Genomic DNA, 15,318 nt, shown 5'->3' on the forward strand with positions numbered 1-15,318 from the left:
GACTATCAGAGTAGTCTGCTTTTGAGTCATCTTGGTAAGTCACATTTTTCTAAGTATGTCCATTTCATCTAAGTTTTCAAACTCATTATTGTAAAGTTGTTTATCGTTTTTAAGACCTACTGTTGTTTGTACATTTCTCTCACCTTTTTTTTACAGTTTGTTTATTTGAGAGAGTGTATCCGCATGAGTGGGGGGGAGGGGCGGAGGGAGAGGATCTTCAAGCACATTCTCACTGAGCACAGAGCATGATGTGGGGTTCCGTCCCGCAACCTGCGAGATCCCGATCAGAGTCGAAACCGAGTCCAGTGCTTAACCAACTGAGCCACCCAGCCACCCCCGTTTGTTCCTTTTTTCCCCAGATCAGTTTTGCCTGAGATTTGTCTGTTTTATTCATCTTTTCAGGGGTGTGTGAACTACAGCCTGTGGGCCAAATGTGGCCCATCTCCTAATTTTCCAGTAAGTTTTTGTTAGAACACAGCCAGGCCAGTTCGTTTATGTACTCTGTGTGACTGCTTTTGAGCTACAACTTCAGACAGAGTTCAGTAGTTGTAACAAAGACTCTTTGGCCTGTTAAGCCTAAAATACTTTTACAGCAAAAGCTTTCCAACCCCTGATCTCTAAAGGAGCAACTTTTGGCTTAGTTGATATTCTTAGTTGTGCCCTGTGTGTGTGTGTGTGTGTGTGTGTGTGTGTAGTGTGTGCACACGTGTGCTCTCTTACAGTTCATTTTATTGTTCTTTTCTAACTTAACTCAGATGCTTCCTAGTTCATTGACGCTTAGCTGTTCTTCTTTTCTAATGTAAGCAATTAAGGCTATAAATTCTCACAGTATACTGATTTGGTGTAATTCCCAAAGTTTTGGTATCAAGCCCCCCCCCCATTCTGATTACTTCTCTTTTTATTTATGATTTCTTACTCATGAATTATTTGAAGTGTGTTTTCATTTCCTAATATGAGGGCTTTTCCTTAATTATTTTTCTAATCATTTTTAACTAAATTACATTGTGGTCAGAGCACATGGCTTACATATATTAAAATCCACTGAGATTTTAGTGTGGCTCAGTGTGGCCCGTGTTTCGTGTGTGTTTCTGCAGGTGGAGTGTTCTGTGTGTGTCTGTTCAGCAAGCTTACTCTAAGGTAGTCTGCCTTGTCTGCATGCTCTGTCAGGAACAGTTGTGTGAAAACCGGCTACTGTGGTTGTGGAGTTCTCTGCTGCTTTCTGTGTTCTGCACCAACTCTTCTACTCTTTCATAGCCCATTTTGCTTTAAAAGCCTATTTTGTATGATTTTAATACAAGTACATGTGTTTTCTCTTTGTTATCTTTTTACCATACTTTTACTTTCAGTTTTTCTGAATCCATGTTTTACATCCAGCTCTTGTATTGGAATTAAAAAATTAATAGGCACATTTTTCTTTTATCTGGAACAATTGACTTATTTACACTTTTTATAATGACTACTGTTCTGAATTTATTTCCCTTATTTTATTTTGTATTTCTGTCCCTCCCTTTCTTTAGATCTGATTTACTGTCTGGAATTAGTTTCCTTTAGTCTGAAGTTTATCTATCATGTGGAAGTTTCTTAACAGAGGCCTAAGGATGGCAAATTTTGTCCTATCACAACCCACTCTAAAATATCTTTGTTTTGCCCTCGTTGTTTATTCTGGGTATCAAATCCTGTATTGTCCGTTATCTTCCCTTACTAATTGAAGATACTTCCTTGGGTTTTGGTTTTCATTGTTGTGTTTATAATCGGTGTTATCTGTTGTTTGCTTTTGAAGTCTTCTGTTTGCCCCTACCCCAATTTTTTCTCTCCTTCTGTTTTCTCAGTTTTTCTTGATCTTTTTTACTGTATTATTCTTTAGTCACATTTTCATCTCTTACTTTTCTGAAGTTTTTGAGGGTCTTATTTGGTCATTTCTGCTGGTTTTTACTTTTGATGCCTATTTCTTTGGATATTTTGTGATTTCTGTCTATAACTCATATTTCTTAGAACTGTGGGAATGTTTTGAGGCCTAAGAAGAAAATGGATTCTTCTAGAGGTTTTTTGCTTTTTCTTCTACCAGTCACCTGTTTTCTGCACAGTACCACTCTGGAAACCTGTGAAAAAAATTCTCAGCCCATATAGTGTAAATTAGGGCTGAAAGTCATGTGTGGGCTAATTTGCAGGGGGTGGTTTATGAAATCTCGAGGGAGTATCTTCTGTTTTCCCCTACTCAGTAGTAGGGTTCAAGACAGGTAATTTCCCTTGTGTTCTCCTGGGAGTACAGGTGTATTTCTTTTTCAGGCTTACAGTGGGGGTGTGGTGGTTTGGGATTTCAGTTTGTGGAGGGAGGGGTCTCAGACTCCCTCACCTTTGGTAGATCCCGGGTTTTTCCACCTGTTCTCTTCCCACACTGACCAGACCTGTGAGGTTGGGAGCTGAAGCTCAGGGTCATCTGGTCTAGCAGCTGTCCTCAGCTTACTTTGTCTTCATTCATTTTATCCTTACTAGTCCTTACTGTTGTCTTGCTGGCTTAGTGATGGCATTTAAGACATTTTTCCTCCTATTTTTATCCAGTATTCTTAGTTGTTTTCTCTGAGGAGGCCAGTCCTTCCCTCCCTGTGCTGGAAATGAAAGCCTTGATTGCCTTTTGAGCCACCCTGTCACAGAGCATTCTCATGGTATTTTTATGCTAACAATACAAAAGGGAAAGTCACAGTCATTTGATTGTTAAAGATTATAATTTTAACTACCAGAAAAGAAAACTTTAGGTCTAGTTACAAATGATGGGAAGCTAACTTTAAGCAATAGTTAACATAAAAATATGAATGGACTTTTGACATTTTTAGCCACAAAAAAGAGGAATTGGAGGAAGTAAACCAATCAGAGCGAATATCTATTTTATATTTTTAATGAAACTAGAAACATAGGGTCGCCTGGGTGTCTCAGTTGGTTAAATATCTGTCTCTTGATCTCAGCTCAGATCTTGATCTCAGGGTCCTGAGTTTAAGCCCCACCTTGAGCTCTACACTGGGTGTGATGCCTATTTAAAAAAACTAGAGACTTAGAATTTTTACTACTTCTTCTTCTTTTTTTTTCTTTAATAATTTTAAGTGGGCTCCCACATCCTGTGTGGGGCTCAAACTCAGGACCCTGGGATCAAGAGTCACACGCTCCACCAACTGAGCCAGCCATGTGCCCCTGGAAACTTGGAATTTTTTAAAAAAGCTAGTATGGTACTACAGTGACTAACAGAGTATTTATATAATTTTTAAAAATACATCATAATATTTACTGATTTAATTATTAACAATTAGAAGCATGAAATACAGAAAACACCAAGAGAAAATGCAATTTTTGAGGGGATCCCTGATGAATCAGCTTCTTACTACAACTTGGGGTGAGCGATAGTTATTTCTACAGTTTCAGTTAGTTTCCCTAAGGTCTTGGAGAGCTCAGTCAACTTTTTTGATCTGAAGCCTGAATTCAGTAACAGAGAATATACTACATTTGTGTTTTTGGTTTCTGGTAGGATGATGGAATACTAGAATGCTATTTTCAGTTGATGTTGAAAGGTTATTTTCTGTGGTTGTGCATAAGGTGGTACCTCTGAAATGTCAGTTGAAACACCTCACTAACAATCCAAAGCTCTCCCTACTAATTTAGGGTACGAGTGCAAGAAAGAAAGGGCTACCTAAAAGGGGGTTTAAGAAGGTCTTCAAGGTCATTGTAGCTACTGCTTTTCCAAAATTGAAGTTAATTTATTTAGGAAATCATTCTTTATATTTCACTTTTAGCTCCAGTTATATTGTGCCTTTCAGAAGCACTTAAGCGCTAGCAAGATAAGTCAGTCAGAGAAAGACAATTACCATATGATCTTCCTGATATGAGGAAGTTGAGAGGCAACGTGGGGGGTTGAGGGGTAGGAAAGGAATAAAGGAAACAAGATGGGATTGGGAGGGAGACAAACCATAAGAGACTCTTAATCTCACAAAACAAACTGAGGGTTGGGGTGGGGGAGGGAGGGGTGGTTGGGTTATGGACACTGGGGAGGGTATGTGCTGTGAAGTGTGTAAGCTTGAGGATTCACAGACCTGTACCCCTGGGGCAAATAATACATTATATGTTAATAAAAATAAATAAATAAAAATAAGTAGGTAAATTTTTTAAAGAGGCACTTAGCGAAGAAATTGATCTGTTGATTCTTTAGGAAAAGGGGAGAAGTTTGAAAACACATTGTTCCTATTATGCTCTCATTTTCAGTTGTGGGTTTAAAATAGGAGGCCTGGGTGTATAAGCCTGTCCATAGCAAAATTATTTGAGAATTAGACAATGTAAATTATAGGTAGAAATCTGGGGAGGGGAATGTTAAATATGTGATTTATATCATACACCATAACACATTCTAAATGGTTTAGTAGTTAAGTGGAAAAAATAAAACTGTTATGCCAAATTACAGGAAACCATTCATGTTTTAGGGTGAGAAGGGAGTTTCTATGCATGGCACCCAAGACAAAAACCATAAGGCTAATGATAAGGTATGAAAAAGAAAAGCAACTGCATATGAAGAATTAATGCTCTTAATGCATAAAGAATTCCTAAAGTCCGTAAGAAACCAAATAGTGCAGTAGAAGAAACAGGCAACTGCCATGAGTAAGCAAATTTTAAAATACTTCATAAGAAAAAAGGTTCAGTTTTATAGTCAAAGGAATGTTAATTACAACCAAATGATACAGAAAATACATCAAATTGGTAAAGCTTTTAAAATAAAATAACCAGTATTGGTTGATTCTGGATAATGGATCTTCACCATGTAATTATTGGTAGTATTATGATTTGGAGCAGTTTTCCTGGAGAGTAATTTGGGGAAATCTATAAATCTTGTAAAATTTAGTATAGTCTATGACCTGACAAATTTATTCTTAGGAGTTTATTCCAAGAAAATAATTGAATATGTGTGCCAAGATACATAGTTAAGAACATTCTTTGCAGCTTACCTTGTAATACATGAAAAAATACATGAAAAGTTTCATGTTCAGAGTGAGGCTGGTTTAAATAATATATTGCTCTTCTCTACAATGCAATATTGTATGTCGGTGTAGTAAAAATGACATCGTAAAGAGTATTTACTCATTTATCAGCCAACAGGTACTTGTTGAGTAGCCAGCCCATGCCAGATGCTGACATAAATAAACGAAGTTTCTGCCTAACAACATGATAGAAGTAAAAAATACAGCATACATAAGTGAAAAAAGGCAATTACAAATCTATATTCACATACATGTTTGTATGTTCACAGATATTAGAATAATACACATTAAAATATTAATAGATGTGGGTGCCGGCTGACTCAGTTGGTCAGTCATGTGCCTTCAGTTCAGCTTTAGGTCCTAGGGTCTTGGGATCAAGTCCCACATTGGGCTCCAGACTCTGCAGGAAGCTTGCTTCTCCCTCTGCCTCTGATTCTCTGTGTGTCTCATGAATAAATAAATAAAATCTTAAAACAAATAAAAAATAAAATATTAATAGATGGAAGGTTTGCACTCTGCATTGCCACCATTCTGCATATCCTTAGTAGAATGAAGGCTGAATTTCTTCTGTTGCTTCTCTGTATTTTTGAAAATTTTACAGAACATTTTTGTGAACAGAATGGGATGCCCGGGTAGGAAGGAAGTAAATGCCTGTTTTTTTATGAAAGGAAAACAAGAACTAATACTAAGAACAACCTTGTGCCAGGTGTGTCTCATTTTCTTTCTTGTTAGTCACTTGGGGTAGTTCCCGTTTTGATTATCCTATTTTTGCCTCTGAGAACGCTGAGGCTCTGAGAAGTCTTTAGACGCCCAGAGTCACACAGACGGTAAGTGATGCCGCAGGACTCCCCTCAGGTCTGGCTGTCATCACTCTGTTTGCTGTCAGTCATGCCTGCAACGAGTGTGTTTCTTGCTTTTTGAAAGAGTTTGATATACTGCATGGCAATTCCCTACATCTATTTAAATTGGCAAAATTATGTGAAAAAACTTTTTCTAATTAAACAACAGATTTTCAGTTTGGATAACATTGCTATTTTAAGTTTCAATACAGTTCTTTTGTCAAGTAGCATTTCTGTATTGACATTATTTAACACATAGATAAAAGAGTGAAATTAGATGAATTTTAGAGATTTCGTGACTCCAAGACCTTGATTTTCCTGTATGGCCCTAATCTGTGATAACTCTGTTTTTTGACTAAGTAATTTGATAAATATTTAACTCAAATGATCTAACTCTTATTCCTTCCTAAGAAGTTTCATATCAGTTCACACTGAAAAAAAAAATACCTGTCAGACTGCATATACTCACTTTTAGTTAGGGAAATAGTATCAACAAGTCATATCAAATCCTTGGCTTTTCATAAAAAGGAGATACAGAATTTTTTGTTTTATTTTGCTTATTTTCTATAAATCCATGCCTAAACAAAAATTAAGTATATAAATATATAAAACCAGGGTGACTATTTTGATTAATTTGAGTTCTGAGAGATGGTAGGTGATGTGATTTTCTTCTGAAATTAGGCCTTAGGACTAATAAAGACCCATCCTGATTTTTATAAACTATGATCTCATTATACAATGTGACATTTTTTTATTCTTAAGTGAAACGTTTTCTTAATTGATTAAATACAGATGTTTATAATTTTTAAACTTTGTTTGGATACACAGCTCACTGTTAACGAAGCGGCTGCTCAGCTCTGTGTAAAGGATAACGCGCTGCTGACGAGAAGAGATGAACTGTTTGCCCTGGCCAGGCAGATTTCTCGAGAAGTCACCTACAAATATACCTACAGAACCACTAAGTAAGTGTCTAATTGGCAGGCAATATTTTTGCGTTGCTTGGTAGAGGTAGAACGTACAGCATTACCCATTGATAGACTATAAGCATTTTTTTTTTTAAAGTAGAAGTGTAATGTACTGTGGTTCTATAAAATTAAAGAGTGAAGTGACTATTCAAAACACTGCTAAGGTGGTTTTGTTGTTTTGTTTAATTCTCCTTTTGTCTTTCTTTTGAAAGACCGTTCCGTAGCACTATAGCATTGTTCTGGTAGTGGTTTTAACATTCTTCTCACACAGATGCTTTGGTTTTGAGTGTGATGATGAGATGTAGTTAGTATGTGTAGACTTACTTGTATACTCACTAACCGTGTGAACTTGTTGAACTCTTGGTAGAAGCCAAGTGGTTCCTTTGGCAAGGTGTTTGCAATCCAATGAGATTAGTTGAATGGATGAAGAGACTCCATTGGCCAGTACTTAAAGGAACATTGGAAGATGCCAGATTACATGGAATATGGACGTGTGTTGCAAATAAGAAGTGGAATATGGAATATTTGAAGTAAAAAACTTACATGTTGAAAGCAGTGGTGGTTTTAAAATGTAATATAAACACGTCTTATTGTTCATCTCGTCTTCATCTGAATCCTAAATCTATTGACTTCCTCAGTTGAAGTCATTTTATTAGTTTCTTTTTCATCTTTCCATCTTTTTTGTTCTCTTGTCGCACGTGGATTTCTAGTTCACCATGCGTTGTGTCTGCCGCTGCTTCTCTGAGGAGATGCAGATGACCTCCTGGCGTTAGCGTAATTCAACGTGTGTTAAAAACCACATCCTGAGCACCCTCCCGGGCCCTAATTAATCACAGTTTTGGGGGATGGAGTCTTGGAATCCAAATTTTCACAAGGGTCCCAGATTACCCTCATACCTGTTCACATTTGAAAAGCCACTGTTGAGGCATTTACTGTCATTATGGCCCCAAACCCCTAGCAGTTTCCTTTGCTGTGCCTTACGAGCCCACATAGACACAAAGTGAAGTTATTAGACTAAATGAACAGGCTAAGAATATATAGCAGCAATATTGTAGAATTATAAGATGTTTTTAATTTGGATAATTAAGAGCTGATTTAGTGATTTTTAAATTTTTTTCATTGTATTACAGAAAATTTTCTGACTTCTTTATTTACATAATTTAATCAAGGTGATACATGTATATGCTTTAAGATTTACGGTACATGGGGCTTGTACTGAAACTCACCAGTTTCCCTGCCCCCTTCGGGATACCACACCCCAGAGGCAATTGCTTTCCACAATTTTTAGCTGTTTCTTGTCGTATTTCCATTTATGTACTTTTTAAGTTAAATATATAACACGCTTGCATAATTTAGAAGCCAAAACCATGTGAATATGTAATATAAAAAGTTACATTCCCATTCTGGTCTCCTTTAACTTCTTCCTCTTCTCAAAGAAGTCGTTTTATTAGTTTCTTTTTCATCTTTCATCTTTCCAGTCTGTGTTAATGTACTTGAAACGATATATATTTTCTCTTTTACCAAAAAACAGTAGGTAGTATGTATCTGTATTATTCTGTATTTTGTTTATAACATGTCTCGGCAACCTCATTATGGTAGTATGTACACATCTTCTTCATTATTTTTTACAGCACCATGGTATTGCATTGTGTGTATGTACTATGATTTTTTTTAAAGATTATTTATTTTTTAAAGATTATTTATTTGCAAAAGAGAGAGCGAGCGCACATGTGCATGAGCAGGGGATGGGCAGGAGAAGCAGACTCCCTGTTGTGCAGGGAGCCTGATGCTGGGCTCAGTTGCATGATCCCAGGACCATGACCTGTGCTAAAGGCAGACACTTAACCGACCGAGCCACCCCAGTGCCCCACTATGATTTATTTACCCAGCCCCTACTGATGGATACTTGAGTTGTTTCTAGCCTGTTATCATTATAAATATCATCATAATAAATAATGACATATATATTTTGTTGATTCTGAAATGTACTTTTCACATTTTAACATCTTTTACTTTGAAGGATAACTTGTAATTGATGGCTTATTACAGTTTAATTGGCAGTTTCTTGTATCTGTAGGTACCCTTGGGATAGAGTGCCAGCAGAGGGATCTCTAGGTTGAGGGAAAATGCATCGGTAGTTTCAATAGATAGACAATAGATGCATTTTAATCTTACGTAGCCTTAAGCATTCATCTTAAATGGCCACTTTGGGCCTCTTATACTGGTGTTCCTGCTGGTCCATAGGAAGATATCATGTGGTATAATCCTGCTTGATTTTTTTTGCCTTTTGCATTATTTGATAATCATTACATATTTATTGAGTACTTTCTTTGTGGGGAAGTTTTTAGGTAGTGGCCTTTTAAAATGTATAATAAAATTGTGTCTGCATACTTCCCTGATGTTAATTTAGAAGTGATGAAAAGTCTTTTTTGTTATGTCTGTAATATGAATGTCTTATTTCTGGTGTAAGGATTTCAGGGGTGTATGTTTTGGTGGACGTTTATAGATTGAGATGTCTTTAGAATAAAATTTGTTACCTTCTCAAGTTTTTTTCCCTCCCATTTTATTCAGGTCAAAATGTGGAGAAAGAGATGAATTATCCCCGAAGAGAATTAAAGTGGAGGTAAGATTATGCATTAAATTTTCTTATGCTAATAATGTTTACTAGTTCAAACTGAAAAGGGCGTTCCATAAACAAATAAAAAATGTTACTGAATTGTAGAATCTTTAAGACAATATAGAATTTTGTTGCTTTGAAGTATCTGATTCAAACTAGAATACTGAAGAGATTCTTAGAAGGAAGCAACAATAATGAGATTGATTTCCAGTCAATTTATCATAGGTTGATTTGTCAATAGGTGTTTCTTAGAGATTTAAAAACTCTACTCATTAAATGATTTTTTTATAATCTTATTTATATCATTAGTCATCTTACCAAGTACACATTTAGAGGAGCTAAATGTTGTTTATATTAATGATCTGAGAGAAATAAATGACAATTTAGTATTTCCAAGTAATGGAGACTTTCCTATAATCAAGCCTCTTTTAGAGGATCATGGTTGAGGCTGTCCTTTTTTTTCTTATTTCTTTTTTTTTTTTAAGATTTATTTATTTGAGAGCAAGAGAGAATGAGCAGGGAGAGGGAGGCAGATGGAGAGGGAGGAAGTAGACTCCCCACTGAGCTAGGAGCCTGACGAAGGGCTCAGTCCCAGGACCCTGAGATCATGACCGGCCCCAGAATCAAGAGTCTGATGCTTTAACTGACCAAGCCACCCAGGAGCCCCGAGGTTGTCCTTCTGATTTTAGGTCTGCGAGAGGTAAGGTGGGAGTTGAGCAAGAAAAAATATATCCTTTTCTCAGGGCTGTCACAACTACAGAACAGTTTCAAAACTACTGTTAATTAATTTGGATTGAATGTTTTTTTAAAGGCCGGTCTTCAGCAGAATAGAAATTTGAAGTCTAAGAGATCCTTCCTTTTTTTTTTCTTGGGCAGGGGATGAGGGCCTGTACTTTCTTCAACATCTGTTCATTTCAAGTTAAAGCAAATAAGCTGTGTTAGATTACCCTAAATTCTTCTCATTATTTTAACTAAGTGTCTGTTTGTCTATAGTCTTTCAGTTACACCAAAGCTACAGTTACCTTTTTTTCTCTTAAAGATTTTATTTTTGAGAGAGAGTAGGTGTGCACATGCACATGGGTGGGCTTGGGTGGGCAGAGGGCGAAGCAGACTCCCACGAGGGACTCGATCCCAGGACCCTGGGTTCATGACTTGAGCCAAAGGTAGTCACTTAACCAACTGAGCCACCCAGGCGTCCCCACAGTTACCTTTTAAACATGTATCCCTTTCTCACTTTCTCACTTAAATCTTTCCGGTGGCTTTCTCCTGTGCCTAGAATAAAATCTACACTCGTGGAGACATGTAAGACCCTACGTGATCTGACTCTATCTGCGTGTCTGACCTCATCTGCTGCCACACTTCCCCATTCTTCCCGTGTCCCCACTAAACTGACCCACTCTCCGGTGCTAGAACAGGTCGAGCTCATCCTGCCTCAGCACTCGCTGCTTGTTCCCCAGCGCAGACCGTTCTGCAGCTCTTCATGGGGCCTCAGCTCACAGCCGAGCTGCCTCTGACTTCTTGCCTCCCTTTCTGAAAGGGCACCTTTGCCTCAGTCGCATTTAGTCTCTTTCTCCTGCTTTGTTTTGTTGGTTTTCACAGCCCTCGCCGGCATCTGAAACTATGATGTATTTGTTTCTGTTATCAGTCTGGCCCGTTGGATGAGCATACAGCTCTCACCTGCCTGTCCGCTGCTCTGTACTCGGATTTGATGATAGTGCCTCGCACTTAATAAGCACTTAGTAAAATCAGTGAGGTGAGAGAATGGCTAAGCATCTTTGACTTCTTACGAACTTTATCCTAAAGCAGTGGTTCTCAAAGAAGAGAAGAATTTTGTCCAAAAAAGGCCACACTTTTAAAAGTTGTGCTTGTATTTGTAATCAGCATCACTGTTAGCTCTTGAGTAATGCTTAAGACCAGTTAGTCTCAGATACAATGCTAAAAAAATGGCTGGAATTACCAAAAAGGCCATTAGAAGATAATCTAACTTGTGATGACATGGTTTTATCCTGTTGTATCCCAAGGTAACGGACAAGAGAGGATCCCTGTAGATACAGTGACTCTGCCACTGAATGGGAAATCAGGTGACTCCAGAGACTGCGAAGAAGCATGTGCTGTCAGAGGAGTTAGAGGAAAGAAGGTTCAAAACCTGCCCAGGGCCAGGAAGAGTAGTCAGCCGCTGGGCTAGAAATCCTGTCTGCCTCTTTCTCACTGTTGGCCCTCCATGTAATCCTCACTGGGGCTCTTCTCCCATCGAAGCCCTGCTTTCCTTTTTTGTCTGTGTTCAGAGATCACTGTTGCACATCTGCGATCATGAATCTCACCGGCTGTTGGAGCTGTCACTGTTTCTCGTTCAGCTGTATTAATGAGTCTTCTGACCTCCTTGGTGGCCCTTATTTGAAATTTAAGCAGTGTTTTTTGTATCCAGCACAGGGTTTTGAGTTTCTTTTTAGTAGCTCAGAGTGTTGGGTCATTGCATTAGACGTGACCTTCTGTTCCTTCAAATACGTCCCACTAGAGCTACTGAACGATGGTAACTGTTTTACTAACATTCCCAGAGCCGCTTGAACAGTTCTGGACTTAGAATTAAGATAATCGGTGTTTCCTTCTTCTGGGAATAACAGTTCTAACCCTTCCTAAATAAGACAAGTGACTCATCAGCCCAGGCCACTTTAAATGCTGTTATAGGCACTAAACTCTTGATTTTGTTTCCCAGAAATAAAGAGGGACCTGAGCTTTTTAGCTGGGACGATAGTTTGCCTATTCTGCTGGCCTGTTTAAATTTCGTTATTGCTTTGTTTTTTAAAAGCACTTCCGGACCGCAGGGCAACAGTCTCTCTCCCGAGAGCGTGTGTTTTCTGCCTGGGCGTACCGACACATGGGTCAGGGTAATCCTTCGCAAAACACACAGCATCGGCACCAGGCCTCGTCTCCGTTCTCTTACGTCCTCTAACTCAGATTTGAGATTCCAGTGCTGCTCACGCGATTCCAGAAGCCGACACGGAGGGAGTTAGTGTTCTGTGGGCTGCACTCCCTTATGGCATTTCATCGAGTATCCGTGCGCCGTTAGACCTGTTTTGTACGCAGCCACCAGTGACGGGAGACATGGTGTGGGCTGGGTTTTAGGTTGAAAGGGTTTTCGAAGGTCAGTGTCGGGTGGAGGGGCATTACAGAGGTAGACTAGTGTGGGCAAAGAGTGGGGTAAGAGAATACCGGGCACGGTTAGAAGAACAGTGAGACCAATTTGTAGAATTTATGACTGACACCAAGGACTTCAACGGTAAAACTGGAAAGATTTTAGAATTCTTTGAACATACTCTTTCTTATTTCATTTGAATTACTCATTTTCTATTAAAAGAAAATACTATAAAGATAAGCTTAGCACGTTATAAATTATAGCAGATTACTAGACCCAAGCTAATGAGAATTTTTTCTTTCATTTTCATTTTTCTAAAACCCTTGACAGTAACCAATTAGCATACATGCCAAATTGCTGACTCTTTTTTTATCTCAAAAAGATAATTTTTATAGTGTACAAAAAGAAATGTAATGTCCAGTAGATAAAATAGAAATGAGATTAAAAAAATAGACATGGAAGGGAAGGAAACATTTTCTTGGACGGCTGTGCGCTAGGACACACTCACAAGGCCAACACTTTGTTCAGACTTGGGAAGGTGCTTTCTTTTTGCCAAATGCTGTGATTTCCTGGTCTGTTCATGAAGTGTTGGGTATAGGTTTTAAAATCCTTGTCTGACTTTTTCCTCTTACTGTGTAGTGGGCTGTCCCCCTTTAAGGGCAGCTAGCTATTCTTTGATCGCTCTTGGTTCTGTGGCGGCTGTGTCCTACCGCACAGCATCGCAGTGGGTGCTCAGCATAACCCCTTCCTGTAGGGCATGTCGGACATCAAGTAACAGAGAGCTTTTGTACTCTATAATTTGAGAGTAATGAAGCAGACACCGAGGAAGAAGCCTGCTGGCTTAGGAAGGCTGGAGGGGAGCCCACCGCCTGGAACGACACCTCTAGAAGGTGCCCCTTCAGCCCTGTGTGTTGGCAGGCGAGGTTTGGGAGTGGATCTCCGGTCTGGACCCGATGAGTGGCTTGTCCACCTGGAATACAGTCCTTTGTGTGGATCCACTTTCAGGTGAATGGAGACGAATTATGTTTTTGGTTTTTTTTTTTTTTTTTTTTCCCATCGGAGACCTCAGATCTAGCTCTGGGACACGTGCAAAAAAGTAACTTTTTTATTGACTCTATCGATGCCTGTCCCTGCGAGGCATTTGAAATTCGTTATCACAAACCTTCTTGTTTATCTTGATGTGGACGCTTTAGGATTTCCGTTTATAGCCAAAGAGACACCCAGAGAGTCTCTGTGACTTGCTCCAGCTGCCACATTTCTCTCTAGTGGCAGAGCCAGGCCTGCAGGTACCTTCCCGCGTGCTGACGAGCAGTCACACTGCACATTCGGTGTGAGAAGCGCTGTTGGCCTTACACCTTTGCTCCTGCTAGGAGGGTACGAAGGCCGAGTGTTTGCAGAAATGCAGCCTTTAAACGAAGAGGGAAAGGGGGCAGTTAGTTACCATTTCTGTTTCAAGGAGGCATGTCCAAGCAATGGTTAAGTTTTGAGTGGGAAATTTAACAATATAAGTTACAAAATATATTTAAATGTAAGGCATTGCCATTTGATAAACTGATTATTTGGAATGAGGAGAAGCATGGCGTTGGGAAGATAAATAGTAAATCAAGAAAAATTAGTTTGATTTTGTTCTGTCTTAACTGTGACCGTATATTTCAGAACGACTGACAGTGAGTTAACGATGAGACACGACCACCCACAGTCCTGGCGCTCGTGTCTTTTAAAAATAATAACTAAAAACGGATTCAGTGGACAGCCTTTCTTTTTCATGAAGAACATAACGTTACATGAACAAACCCCGTCCTCCCCTCCCGTGTTTGTAGTGAGTGAGATCTTGGAAGACAGAACATGTAAGAGAACCGGCCACGGGAGCTGAGTGCAGGGGCTGGTGCTGTTCAGATCTCCTCTGTGGCTTCTCTTCGCTCACCGAACTGCTGGCGACCAGGCAGAGGGGTGGGAGGGGACAGCATTCTTGGTCCTGTGTGGGCTGGGAGTGCAAAGCAATCAGAGAAAGCTGGATGAAAGAAATGCAGTTCGTTAATAGAGACCAGAAAGTCAGAGAATTGGATCTTGAAAGACTTGGAGGAAACATCTGCGAGCAGTTCCAGCGGGGTAGGGTGGGAGAGGGAGGCAGGGGGAGGGAAGAGGGTCAGAACATCCACCTACGCATTTACTGAGGTTGTTGAAGGCAAGCTGGTCTAATTTGATGTACACTCTTCCCCCCTTTGGATCAGAAAACAAGAAGCATTACAATCTGCTATTCATATAGAAAGTGTGAGTAAAAAAAGAAAAAAAAAAAAGGAAAATGCGTGTGTGAGGCGGAGAACATCTGTGGCAACAAGCGGTTTTGAAGCTAAGCAGCGGCTATAAAGCAGCTTGTGGTATTTGGGGGCGAGGTTAGGGAGGGGTGGGGGTGGACCCAGCGGGAGGAGAGTCCGAGGCCACGAGCAGCATCCCACCCCGGGTCTTGTTTTCTCCACGCTCAGCAGCGAGGGAGCCTGTGATTAGTGGCGGTGGCCGTGACATGAAGTGACATGAAGACGACCTTGCAGATGAATGGCTCATAGTGTGGTCCTGCTGCTGCTTGGGGAAAAAAGCTGGAGAGACGTGCAGCAGAAGTCCTGCACCAAACGTCTCGTGAAAGAGACCAGTTTCTGGGGAATGTTCTCTCTTTTCTATCTAAGCCACGTATTTTGGGTCCCTGCAGATGCAGGTCGTGGAGTGACGGCTGCTGAGCCTTGTAGTTGGCCCATAG

At 39.7% G+C, this 15,318-nt stretch overlaps 1 protein-coding gene across 4 annotated transcripts in view; it reads left to right on the forward strand.

Moving 5' to 3' along the window:
* NAB1 (NGFI-A binding protein 1) overlaps window positions 1–15,318 on the forward strand; it is a 44,643-nt gene that overhangs the window by 16,500 nt on the left and 12,825 nt on the right. For 2 of the 4 annotated variants that reach the window (XM_044241178.1, XM_044241177.1), the window contains exons 3-5: window positions 5,614–5,718; window positions 6,680–6,813; window positions 9,388–9,439. In XM_044241178.1, coding sequence (XP_044097113.1) covers window positions 5,614–5,718; window positions 6,680–6,813; window positions 9,388–9,439 — 291 coding nt within the window. The remainder of the gene's footprint in view (window positions 1–5,613; window positions 5,719–6,679; window positions 6,814–9,387; window positions 9,440–15,318) is intronic. The other 2 variants (XM_044241180.1, XM_044241179.1) reach the window with 1 other exon arrangement.

This window comes from Neovison vison, chromosome 3, assembly GCF_020171115.1.
Source record: "Neovison vison isolate M4711 chromosome 3, ASM_NN_V1, whole genome shotgun sequence".
In the NCBI taxonomy this organism is placed as follows: domain Eukaryota; kingdom Metazoa; phylum Chordata; class Mammalia; order Carnivora; family Mustelidae; genus Neogale; species Neogale vison.